Here is a 13,472-nt window from a genome sequence, read left to right on the forward strand (position 1 = left end):
TGCTTCCACTGGTCTATTAGCAGAAGAAGACGAAGCTGATGCTGTAGGAGTGTCAGTCTCAACACTAGAATCTCTAAGTCTCAGAGTAGATAGGTGAGGTGACTGAGATGTGGGAGATAGAACTGTGGGAGATGGAGTAGACGAAGATGCTACTCTCTGGGGTCGAGTAATAACCTCTATGGGTAGCTGGTAGGTTTGATCATATGAAGTATATCATACTTGTGAAGAAGAAGAAGCGTCGTGTGGTCTGCGGAACTGACTATGGTAAACTAAAGAATCCATAGTCCCAAAAGGCACAACATGAATATGTGTAGGACTAGCTCGGCGGCGCTGCATCTCCGGCGTTGAAGAAATATGTCCTAGGATATCTTTAGGATCAATAGGTCTCCTATACTTCTTTGTACTCCTACCAGAATGGCTAACCCCAAGATGATCCTGGGATCTATCATCATCACCAGATGACATCTGTATGTAACATAACAATACAATATATAAAAAAACATAAATTAAATAAATTTAGGGTTAGTGAAATAAATAACTTACATACTAGTTATAATCTACCACTTTATTCCTCCTCGCTTGTTTCATTTTCGTCATCTTTCCATTCCTCCTCCTCAGTTGTTTCATATTCATTGTCATTCTATTTCTCCTTCTCAAATGATTCATATTCATCGTTTACTTCTTTCTCAACATTTGGCATTATAAGTTCATCATCAGAAACCTCTCCTAGTATGTGTTGAGGATGTTCTAGTGTGGTTTCCTACTCAACATCAACTTGTTGTTGAACAACTGCAACATCATTTTGGTACACCATATCTAATACATTCTCAATTTCAATTCTTTCCACAGGCTTTGTCTTAATAACAACCAACCAATCAGCCTTATCTACACGCAATGGATATGGTGCATAATAGACTTGCTTAGCATTTTGGGAAATGATAAAAGGATCATAACTTCTGTATTGTCTGGTATGCTTAACTTCAACTATATTATGTTGTTGGTCTACCATTGTGCCTCTGTGTGATGGGTCAAACCACTTACACCGAAACAATACTATTTTTTTAAGCCAACCTGAATATCTTACTTCAATAATCTCTTGAATGACACATAATATTCTACAATTTGGCCATTACCGTCGACATCACCTTGAACGCACACACCACTATTATTGGTTTTTCTTGTGCATAGAAACTTCTTCAGTTTGAAACTTAAAACCATTCACACAATATTTATTCATTGTATAAATATGAGATTCAGGCCCGAGTGCGATCTCTCTCACAAATGGCGAATGTTCAACATTTGAGTATTCATCATAAACCTATAAATTCATTTCAAAATAATACAATTTACTATAAAATAAAAACATTATACCTATTGATTCAATATAAGCTTTCACACTTACATAGTCCTTTAGCCATTTGGAAAACCTCGTATATATGGCTTTATTACTCCATATGCTTACGAACTAGATGATATTGATATGTACAATTTTGATAGTTAGTAATCACTTATTACTATGCAATGTGATAATATAATTTAATACTTACTTAAGATGTGGCTAAATTTCTGGACAATTAAGCAGATTATGAGTCACAGCTGATTGTCTTTCCATATTAGTGAAGCCTCATCTTTCACACCGTTTAGATCCTCGATCACTTTGATTAAAAATTGAAATCGGTGGAAACATCGGATCGCTATCACCTTCATCATTGCGATTAGGCCTTTTTCTCCTACATGAAACTTCATCCCCAAAATAATAGGAATAAAAGTCACCAGTTTCTCTCGCAATATGAGCTTGAACAATTGATCCTTCGATCTTTCCTCTCTGTTTAATTGTTTGTTTGCAACTTCCAATTTTTCTGAATGTATATATCAATATATGTTAACTAATAATTATAGTATATATAAGAAAAATAACTTAATTACTTATATAAGAAATACATTACCTCTCAAATGGATACATCCACCTTGTTTGACTTGGACCTCCAAGGCGGGCTTCTTTTACAAGATGAATCGGAAGATGCTACATCACATCAAAAAAACCACATGGAAAAATCTTCTCCAACTTTGTAGTAATAACATAAATATTTTTCTCCATCCTGTCTAAAGTACTTTCCAACAACTTTCCAAAACATAAATCTCTAAAGAAAAGACTTACCTCTATGATTGTCTTCCATTTCCTGACAGGTAGATGGCTAAAAGCGATAAAAATCAAAGTTTCAATGAATACATGGCAATCATGTCTTTTCATACCTATCCACTTTCCTTCATTCAAATCTGCCCGCTTACCCAAATTCTAAGCATATCCCTCTGCATTCTTAAATTTTTAACCCACTTACATATGTCACGTTTTTCATCCAATGTGAATGAATAACTAGCTTTAGGTTTGACAATTTTACCATTTTATAGTTCTTGCAACCATAATTCTTTTCTCCTACAGTATTCTTTAAGTCCATTCTAGCTCTTGTATTGTCTTTTGTCTTGCCCTTAATATCCGTCACACTGTTGAACAAATTGTCAAAATAATTTTTCTCAATATGTATAACATCAAGATTATGTCGTAGGAAATTATAGCCTTCCAATACGGAAATTCTCAGAATATGCTCTATTTGTTCCAATTATGTTCAACACCATATCCAGAAAGTCTAGATGGTGGAATTTCTGTAACTTTAGGCAGTTGAGAAACTCTCTCCCAAATTTGATGTCCTGTCAGTGATGGAGGCGGAGGGTCATTTTCAACCCTGTTTTTTAATGCATGTTTCATCTTTTTAAACTCATGGTTCATTGACAAGAACTGACGATGACAATCAAACCATGATTTTTTTCTACAATGCTTTAAGGTGAATGTCTTACTATTTTTCATGCAATGAGGACAAGCAAGCTTTCCAGCAGTCATCCAACCAGACAACATTCCGTATGCAGGAAAATCATTAATAGTCCACATTAAAACAGCACGCATAACAAAACTCTGCTTAGTTGATATATCATAAGTCACTATGCCTTCAAACCACAATTGTTGAAGCTCGTCTATCAATGGTTGTAGATAGACATCAATCAAACTTTTAGGATTATGAGGACCTGGAATAACACATTTTAGAAAGATGTACAGACTTGTCACGTACATTTCAGGAGGAATGTTATACGGGGTAAGAAATACAGGCCAGCAAGAATAAGGTAAGGCAGCATTAGAGAATGGTGTAAAGCAATCTGCACACAACCCCAATCTTACATTTCTTGGTTCACTAGCAAAATTAGGATACATGTTATCAAAATATTTTCATGCTTCTCCGTTAGATGGATGAGACAAGACACTCGGCGTCCTTCTATATTCACGATGCCATTTCATATGTGGGGCAAACCTCATCGATGCATACAACCTCTTTAATCTAGAAATAAGAGGTAAATAATGCATCACCTTAATTAGGACCATCTTTCCAGTAGAAGTCCTCTTATAATGAGCTTGTCCATAAAACTTACAATTTTCTAATTCACTATCAGTCTTGTAGAACAACATGCAGCCATTAACGCAACAATGAATTCTATCATACGACAATCCTAACTTGGAAACTAATCTCTTTGCCCGATAGAAGTTCTTAGGTATGTTAAACTCAAGATTAACTAGTTCGCCCAAAAGATCAACCATTGAGTCCATAGCCGCATGAGGAACACTCCAATCTGATTTAATATTCATTAACCTAACTGCAACTGACAAAGTAGAATGCGGACTCCCTTCACATAGTGGACGACTAGCCTCTTCTAACTGTTGATAGAAGCGTCTTGCTTTTTCATTAGGAGTTTCATCAAAATATTGTTCGAGTTCCATCCCACCTTGAATCCCGAAAGCATTATTGACCATTTCATGAACTCTATCATGTTGAAATGTATCCTGTTGAACTCTATCATGTAGAACCCTATCATATTCAACCATAATTTGACCATGTGGTGCAAGCATACTATATTCATCCATGGGAAGCAGATTATAAAATATATTATTCAATCCATCTATTTCTGCAAGATCAACCCATACAAAATATCTAGGCTTAAATCTATTACCATACAAATGAACCATAACTATATCTGGATTAAAAAATTTCAAGCACCTACACTCACGACAAGGACACCTAACCAATCCATTTCTCTTAAAAATATCAAGTGTCATTGCATGATTGATAAAACTTCTTACAACATCAAAAAATTCAGGTTTCAAATCACCACCAACTTCATAATGCATGCTATACATCCACAAACGATGATCCATCTACAAAATTATATATATTCAAGCTTAATTAGTTCATAAATACTACAATTCATCGAGACTACATCTGTCATTAATTCAAGTTATAATTAATTAATTCATATAATAATTAAGTTCAAGTTCTAATTAATTCAAATTTTAAGTTATAATTAGTTCCAAAGTCTAAAGTTCACAATTTATACAAACCAAAAAAAAATTCTAAGTTTAAAAATCCTAAAGTCCAAGTTTATAACTTGAATATCTTCCAAACATCAAAAATCATTTAACCCAATATTTTTCTAACTTGAATATCTTTCAAACATAAAATATCCTAAATTTTAATTTCTAATTACGTCATGTTCTAACTTTAATTTTATCTTCAAAAATACTTCAAGTCCAACTAACACAATACCAATTCATAATCTAATTAAAAAAAACCACAATTCAAACTGAAGCCGTAAAATCTTCATTCACATTCTAACTTTAAGAACTAACCAACTATATTAATAACATTTGAACATCAAGAACACTTTAATTCCAACTCAAAAAATATTCAATTCACAATTTAATTCAAAAAAAAATCCAAATCAAAGCAAAGACCTATAATCTAATTTCTAACATTCACTAATTCAAAATCACATATACAAATTAACTATGTTAATAACATAAATTAAACAAATTAAATAAAATAAATTAACTAACAAATCAATAAATTAATATTTTTTTTCAAAATTAAAACCCTAACTAACTAACCTTATTAACAATACGGAGAGAGAAGGCTGACGGAGGGAAGTGGCGGCGGCAACAACGGAGAAGGGGGGGAAGTGGGGGCGGCGAACGGGCGAACGGTGGCAAAGGGGGCAGGGGGTTAGAAGTTTTTAGAGAGAAGGGGGAAGGTTTTAGAGAGAGAGAGACAGCAGAAAATAAGAAACGTCGGGCACTGATATGTAATATTTCAGAAAAAGCGACGGACAGCGTTGCCCTGTCCGTCGCAAATTTTAAATAGTTGACCGCTATTTTGACCAAAAAAGCGACGGAATGGAAGATGTTGTCCGTCGCTTATTTAAAAGTAAAAATTGATAAATAAAATATAATAAATAACGACGGACGGAGATGCAATTTTTAAATAATATTTAATTATTTTAAATTAAAAGCGACGGACTCCGTCACTATTTACATTTTATAATTAATTTATAAATACATCTATATATGGCGCAAAAATCCATCAAAAAAAGTGACAGACAAAGAGTCCTTGTCCGTCGTTGTTTATTAAAAAGCGACGGACTGCGTCTCAAATTCCGTTGCTTTTTTGAGCGACGCAGTCCGTCGCTGTTTTTTCCATTGTTTTTTGGACTGTTTTTAGTAGTGGGAGGGCTCGAGTCTTGTTAGTTTAGTGTATTTGATTATGGTTCATGTTTAGTGGAGTAGTCAGGTAGTTGTGGATCTTGTCTCGGCACCTATCTTAGTTTAGTAGAGGATTCATGGACAAAGTTAGTGAGTCAATTCAGTTTATTTATTCTGATGTTTTAAACATTATTACTATTTATATTAAGAGTTATTTTCAGACTTTGCATAAATTGAGATTAACATGTTTTGAGTTTTGCTTAAATGTTTTAAAGGTTCACTTTATAAAGCTTCCGCATATTTGTTTAGTCTTCCGCTCAGTAGTTAGCCACACCAAGAGTTCGCTTGAAACCAACAATGATTTCTAAGTGCCGATCACGTCCAGGTGTAGGATCGAGGCGTGACATCTTCCTCGGATAAGATTACATGACGTTTGTGAGAGTTTTAAGCGTCTTTGATGTAATCTATCCAAGCTCGTTACACCTCATTTCTGCACTCTTTCGTCAAGAAGGTTTGTTCTTCCTTGATAACATCCATTAGTGAGTTCATCAACAACGATTGGTGGTGATGAAAACGATGGGTCGGCTTACCTTGAGAACCTTCCATTTCTAATGGATAGGACTTTTTCTCTTTCCTTTGTATTTTTTCATAATTTAGATTTGTGTTGCTTTGTTTTCTCTGTGTTTGGGCCACTTTTAGGCCTAAACTCTTGTAAATATTTAGTATTTTTTTGTTGGAAAAATTATTTGGTTGAATAAATAATTATTTATTTTAACGATATTTTTTATTTATTATCATGTATAGCAATACATAACAATATTATGATAAATTTATTATGTATTAAAAGTGAATTATGCCTACAATATAAATATATTATAAGTGTTTTAAAATATATTATGCATATTTGGTAAGAAATTGATACAATGTATTATAAGTGTATTAAAGTGTGTGATAAATGTATTATCCATAATAAAAATTTTATTATATGTGCTTTATAAATTATTTCGGTAATATCTATTAAAATTGTATTATAAATATATTATAAGTGTGAAGTGAAAAAAAATGTTATTGTTATAAATGGTAAATATTTTCTTAATATAATATATGAATGTAAATTTCCCTTTTTTCTTAATAAATGGCACATAAGGCACCTTTCATTTTAAACAAACTTATATCTAAAATTTGGGGTTATGTAAAGAAGATTCAGGGTTGATTTGCATCAAAGTTTTTACATAAAGGGATGAATAAGATGAAGAACAGGCACTGCATTTTCAAATTAGCAAAAACATGTCCAGTTGTTAAAATCAGTCGAGGAAAATTTTTGTGGGTCTGTCGGTATTGAAAATAGTATCAGAAAATTTCTTCGTATTCAAAGTTTATCGAAGAAACTTAGTTGGGTGTCACTGTATTAAGCTTATTCAAGCTAAAATTGCTTTGATTTGAAAGATTTTTGATACATAGTTTTTGATTGTGGAGAGCGGGGGGTGAAATTGCTATACACAATTTGTGGTGTATCGATTGACATAGTGATGACGATGAAATTTGATGGTTGCCATGGATGGCTCTATTAAATTGCTATGAAGAAAAAAACTAATTAAAAGTGAGTAAAAAAAATTAAGGAAAAAAGGAAAAAAATAAAAGTATTTATAAAAAAAAACATTAAAAATAAATTTTAATATTTGTTTTTGGTATTCATTTGCTCAAAAAGAGTGAAATACGCTCACTTTGCCAGGTAAACATATAGGGAGGTAATAATTTCAATTTTAAATAGTTCAGAGGTGATAGAACCCCTGTGAAATTGAAATGCATAGTTGAGAATCCATATATAGATTATGAGGACGTTTGGCTATTTTCTTTTACTTTCGAGTATTATTTTTTAATAGTATTATCATTTGATCTAGAAATTAATTTCATGAAGAAAGTATGAACTATAATTCATGGGACATGTGACCTTTGCGATAGGTAAGTTTCTTCTATACTACTGATTCTAAGTGCATTCATTAATGCCTACAAGCATGATTGAAGTATTTATGTGTGTGCATACAAGATTTCCTCCCGTTCTGAAATTTTCATCCATGAACATACTCTTAAATTCTCTCTGAGTGAAAATTTTCCATAGAAAGAGTACTTTTCAAATTCTTGGGAAGAAAAAAAGGTGTGTTTGGGCAAACATATAACATTTTCTAAAATAAGAAGAGTGAACACAATTTTTTTTAGCCTAAGTCAGATGGTGGGAGATCTTTATCATACAGTGTAGTAGCCCACTTGAGAAGCTAATCGTCGGGAAAAAACGAGAAGGAAGTGAAGTTGTCTACAGAGGTTTGCTTCTCCATTTGTACGTATTATTCAACTTGTCACTACTTTGATTCAAAGAGTAACCTAAAGAATGGAACGATAATAGTCCATTTTGATCTTGGACTAGTACATTGGAATCCTAAAGCACTACCACGAACCCGCTACCCTCTTGCACGTAGTGTTACGCACTTATAGTCAACCCTATGGCTTTTTGCTTATTTAATCTTTCTATCTCATTCTTAGCTCTAAGTGGAAATTAAATTTAACACTTTAAACACTTTAGTATTTTGGTTATAAGAACTATAAAAACGGTTCGAAGCGTTTGATATAAATTCGTATTCGCATGAATTCTTTTGGTCCCTATTTCATTTGATCTTCAAATATTGAAGCCCAACACTATCAAAACAGTATTTGCAAATATTAAAGGGGAGCCTTGAAATAACTGGTAAAGTTGCTGTCATGTGACCAGGAGATCACAGGTTCAAGCCTTGGAAACAGCCTCTGGCAGAAATGCAAGGTAAGGCTGCGTACAATAGACTGTTGTGGTCGAGCCCTTCCCCGAACCCTGCGCATAGAGGGAGCTTTAGTGCACCAGTCTGCCCTTTAATATTTACAAATATTGGAAGGGACGAGTACACAAATGACCCCTACCCCAAAATTTGACATGGAACTGACCATAGAATTTTGATTGACATTTGTTACATTTTTATCGGCGGTACACTTTCTATACGCACTTCATGCACTTCTATAATCGTAACTATGCATATCCCACATTTTATGTCCATTGATGTGGGAACAAATAATGAGCAACTATTGAAAGATAAGTTCTACATTGCACTCAGGCATGACAGCTAATGGCATTCCTACAAACGACTTTCTTGATGAATTCGCGAAGACTGAAGCAAAACTACGTCTGCACTTTTTGCGAAAGTTGTGATAAGATAGACCAACCACGTCCGTAAACAACTACCTATATGTACAAATATGCGTGATTATTTGGCAGTAGACTATGGATAAGTATACAAATAAATTAGGATTATTAAGGTGCATCCGAGAGAAAGAGCGCGAGAAAGCGGGGGGAAGCTATAACTTGTCATTATTTTAGGACTATAAGTGTAGTTACGGGCATATAGTCCAAAGTTGAGTTATTTATATTTTTGGCAGCCACACCATGTCATCTGGGAATAGTATTGCCGCCAAACATCTGCCCATTGGACATTCACCTGAAGCTACAGATAGAAAAGTTATTTGAAGTTCTACTTGGATAAGATACCCTGGAAATTAGGGGTGTTGTATTTGAATGTTTTTTTTCCTTTTTAACATTGCGGAAGTCTGAAGATTTTAAAAACTTCATTCGAAATACACTTCAAAATCATAACTCAGCTTGAACGAAAAGTTTCACGTCAAATTCAGATACGTTCACAAATTTACCAACAAATGCCTTCATGTTGAATCAACTCTTTTTTGTGTGTTTCAAATCCACAAACATTGAAACAGACGCTTAGCTTAAAACTTCAAAAATCAAATGTGCTTTTTTCTCAGAATGAACATACTAATCAACTTCGCCCAAGCTATGCTAGTTGAAGCCTAAAATCGAAATGGTAAATAGGACACTTAACTCGAATGGGCTTTCCACATTTTGCTGCATGAGTTTTGATGATATTCCTCAAGTGTTGCAATCTTCCATGTAGAAAGTTGAAGGCTTTACAATCAGGTATAAACCCCATAGATATGGAAACAATATTTCTTTTTTTGAAGGGCTTGAATTTTGCCTGATCGCTCGCGTCAGAGTTGCTGTTTCATGACATCAGAAACAATTGCACCATTAACTCTCACATATGTACGAGTTTTATCAAACTGCCCCTCGTCAAAGCGCAACTTACGAAGAACAGGTGCCAATTAACAGATAACAGGTCCATATTGTCTGAATTTCATTGCAGTTCATTCAGCAGTAAGCTAATCACGTTGCACCACCATATGCACCTATCTCAATAGAATTTAACAGCATTTTTATGATCACTCAAATGAAAGAGAATTTGCGCCAACAGGATAATTGAGCACGAATCAAAACTATTTAACTTATTTGTGATGCTGAATAAAAGTTCAAAGCGACCAACTTAAGTGAAAAGAGGTAAAAAAGTAGTTTGTGCATAGTAAACATTTTTACAGGACCAAATTGACTCAATGACGAGAAAAGTGGAGCTTCCTCTTTCTTTTGTGGACGGAGAGTCGGAGGGCCACAAAAGTTTTTTTACCACATTGATCTATCATAACATAAATGAAGATGATATAATATTTCCAAACCTGTGGAGAGGGAAAATATGTCTCCAAGCTTCAACTTTACAAGAAGCACGATATGACAAATTCTTACCTCACAACAAAACAAGGAAAATCCGGACGAAGACAAGAATAGATGCAACTGTTCCACCAAATAGGAAATACTGTAGAATAGTTCTCCTCCTCCTGGGACTTAGGATCCTGAAGTAGTGTATGATCACCTCTGAGATGGCCTCACCATCGAGGAAATAAACCTGGGAAGAAGCAGAGGCAATCATAAAACATCAATGGCATATAAGTTGAAGTAACTGTTGTCCACTGTTTTAGGATTGAATACATATTATGACACAATAATCACAGATAAGAAGCATCCAAAATAAAATGGTCATTATCTGCAATAGATTGCTAAATATAGTAAATGGGTCAACAAACTGACTTTACAACGGCATGTATTCTAGTGTCATCTAATGACCAAGACGACGACAACAACAACAAAAACAACAACATACTCAGTGAAATCCCACAAGAGAGGTCTGGGGAGGGTAGAATGTACGCAAACCTTACTACTACCTCGTGGAGGTAGAGAGACTATTTCAAAAAAAACCTTGGCTCAAGTGCAACAAATCCCGGTATAGAGAAGGAGACAACGAAGAGAATTTACCAAATTACAAGGAAACAGTGCAAAGTCTACCAGAGAAAAGCCAAAACAACAATAAAATCATGTGATAATCGAAATTCCATAACAACATACTAGGGTAGATTAGTAAAAGAACAATAATAAACAATGATAAAAATAAAAACAAGAACTACAATATTACAACTAGCATCATCGCAAACACCAACCACCCTAGGCAAGACAATACTACACTACCTACTAACCTTCTACCCTAATACGTGTCGATGGAGTTCTGAAGAGCACGAATAGAGCAGACTTGGAGTGGTTGACTAGCTTGTTCAATGTCATTTTAAGACTGCTAAGATGCTCGAGGAATGGAGGTGGAGTACAATGGATCCGTTGTGCAAGAACAAGGTTGATATACAAAATTGCAACAATTACAGGGCCACAGGGGTATTAAGTTATTAAACCATACTATGAAAGTTTGGGTGAGAGTGGTGTAGCTGAGAGTGAGAAAGGGTGTGTCTATTTCTAAGAATTAGTTTGGATTCATGCCAGGGCGATCGACCACAAAAGCCATCCATCTTGTGAGGAGACTGATGGAGAAGTATTGGGAAAGAAAGAGGAATTTACATATGGTGTTCATTGACCTTGAGAAAGCTTATGATAAAGTCCCGAGGAAAGTCTTGTGGCAATTTCTGGAGGCAAGAGGTGTATCGGTGGCCTACATTAGGGCGATAAAGGAATTGTACAAAGGAGCTAAGACGCGGGTACGAATGGTGGGAGGAAACTCGAAGCACTTCCCTGTGGAGATGGGAGTACACCAGGGGTCGACTCTTACTCCGTTTCTATTTGCCTTGGTAATGGATGTTTTGATGCGAGACATTCAAGATGAGGTACCGTGGTGTATGTTATTTGCATATGGCATAGTATTGATTGATGAGACACGCAATGGAGTTAATGTTAAGTTAGAGGTGTAGAGACAAACTTTGGAGGCTAAAGGGCTACAAAATCATCTTACGAACAGCAATAACAGATATCTAGAAGTACTGATAAGAACTCATTAATTGCTATGAAGGGGGAAAGAGATGAGACAGCTGAGCATGAAAACTGAGAAGTAACAACTAACAACTATGAAGAGCCAAGGAAAGCCCTAGAATGAGGTTTCTTTCTTCAGCATAGTCCTAGAACAAAGCTCACTAGGGTCTCAATATAATGAAACAGACACATCGAAGTTTCCAAATTGTCCTACACTTCCATTCATCCTCTCTTTTGTCGTGTAGGAAGATGCCTGCAGGAAAATTTTATGAAGTGTCTCAAATTTATTAACACATCCGGATCACATTTTTAAGTTCAACCAGGTTCTTACCTGACTTCCAGATTTGGATGCCCTCACCACTCTCATAAAAGACACATTTACTTTTGATGCAGCTCATTTGTGATCTCGTTAAACCATTTACATGGACTTTTGGTGCTGGACATATGTCATACAGGAAATGCATACATTAAATTTCTAGCAAGTCATTTATATACGCATTTAGGTACCCAATCCATGTCTACATTCAAATAAGTGTCTGACAAAGAGAGGAGATCTAATGCATTGCCTGATATATTTCAAGCAAAAATGGCCCACTTTAACAAAAAGCATTGGCCTCAACCTAGTATAGTTTTGCAGATGTGATGTCATCTTATTTGCCACCCCCAATAGATATTGGATTAGGTCTGATTAGTTTTGCACAACTTGGATTGGGTTTGATGCAGTTGTTACTGGTAGTTTCTCTAGGAACTTGGTTTAACTTTCTATACGAAATAGGGAGGGGTTGAATGTGAATTATCGATCTGGGGTCTTCTATGTGAAGTCAAATTCAACAAAGTTCTAAGATGGATGGATATGAATTGTTATGACAGTTAAAAAGGACAGCCCGGTGCACTAAAGCTCCCGCTATGTGCAGGGTCCGGGGAAGGGCCCGACCACAAGGGTCTATTGTACACAGCCTTACCTTGCATTTCTGCCAAAGGTTGATTGTATCCAAACATTTGTGAGCACTCTTGTCATGCATCCTGATAAAACCATGGATATATAAACATACATGCTGAGTATTTTTTTGTAGACCAATCCAAAGCATTAAGCCATAGTGGAGGAGGAGGACATTCTAGTTTCCTTGTGTAATGGAGTTGTTGAGACAAGAGTGAAGATGTCTCAGCAAGTCTTGACAACTTCTAACTCTAATTTTTATTTCAGTACTAACCCAACTTATTTGACCGTTGGTCAAAGTGAATATTTCATGCAAGAAAGTGGAAAGGATTTTTTTGAGATTGGTAACTGTTTCTATTTCTGTAAATCAGTACATGGGTTGTACTGAAAACCATATTTACATAATGAACTCTAAAGGTACTGTCCTATCCCTATAATGTGTCTAAAATATCAATGATAGAGACAGTGTCATTAGAGTAAATCTGATTACACCCAAAACACAAAGTTAAAATACAATTCAGTTTTACTTGCTGCATATTACTTTCCCTGTTCTCAAAAACTCTAAGATTTCTCTCTTTCCAAATAGTCCACCAAATAGTAGCAGGAATGATTCTCCAGTTACTTCTGTTCTTTGCTTGTGATCCTGCTTCTTCCCAACTGTGTAAGGCCTCTGAAATTCTACCAGGCATGGCCCATGAGATGTTTTTGAGCCTTAGGAATTAGACTCCACA

The 13,472-nt window shown here is 35.1% G+C and overlaps 1 protein-coding gene across 3 annotated transcripts in view; it reads right to left on the bottom strand.

Moving 5' to 3' along the window:
* Window positions 1-9,269: 9,269 nt before the first annotated feature.
* LOC129887414 (membrane-bound transcription factor site-2 protease homolog) overlaps window positions 9,270-13,472 on the bottom strand; it is a 46,636-nt gene continuing 42,433 nt past the window's right edge. Inside the window, exons 10-12 of one of the 3 annotated variants that reach the window (XR_008766355.1) lie at window positions 10,245-10,404; window positions 9,757-9,856; window positions 9,270-9,667 (exon numbers count right to left, since the gene is read on the bottom strand). Coding sequence is in view for 2 of the 3 variants with exons in the window: in XM_055962505.1 (XP_055818480.1) it covers window positions 10,246-10,404 (159 nt within the window). In the remaining variant the exon portion in view is untranslated. Of the gene's footprint in view, window positions 9,857-10,244; window positions 10,405-13,472 lie in introns of all 3 variants that reach the window. The other 2 variants (XM_055962505.1, XM_055962504.1) reach the window with 2 other exon arrangements.

The sequence above is a fragment of the Solanum dulcamara genome, chromosome 4 (genome assembly GCF_947179165.1).
Source record: "Solanum dulcamara chromosome 4, daSolDulc1.2, whole genome shotgun sequence".
Lineage (NCBI taxonomy): Eukaryota > Viridiplantae > Streptophyta > Magnoliopsida > Solanales > Solanaceae > Solanum > Solanum dulcamara.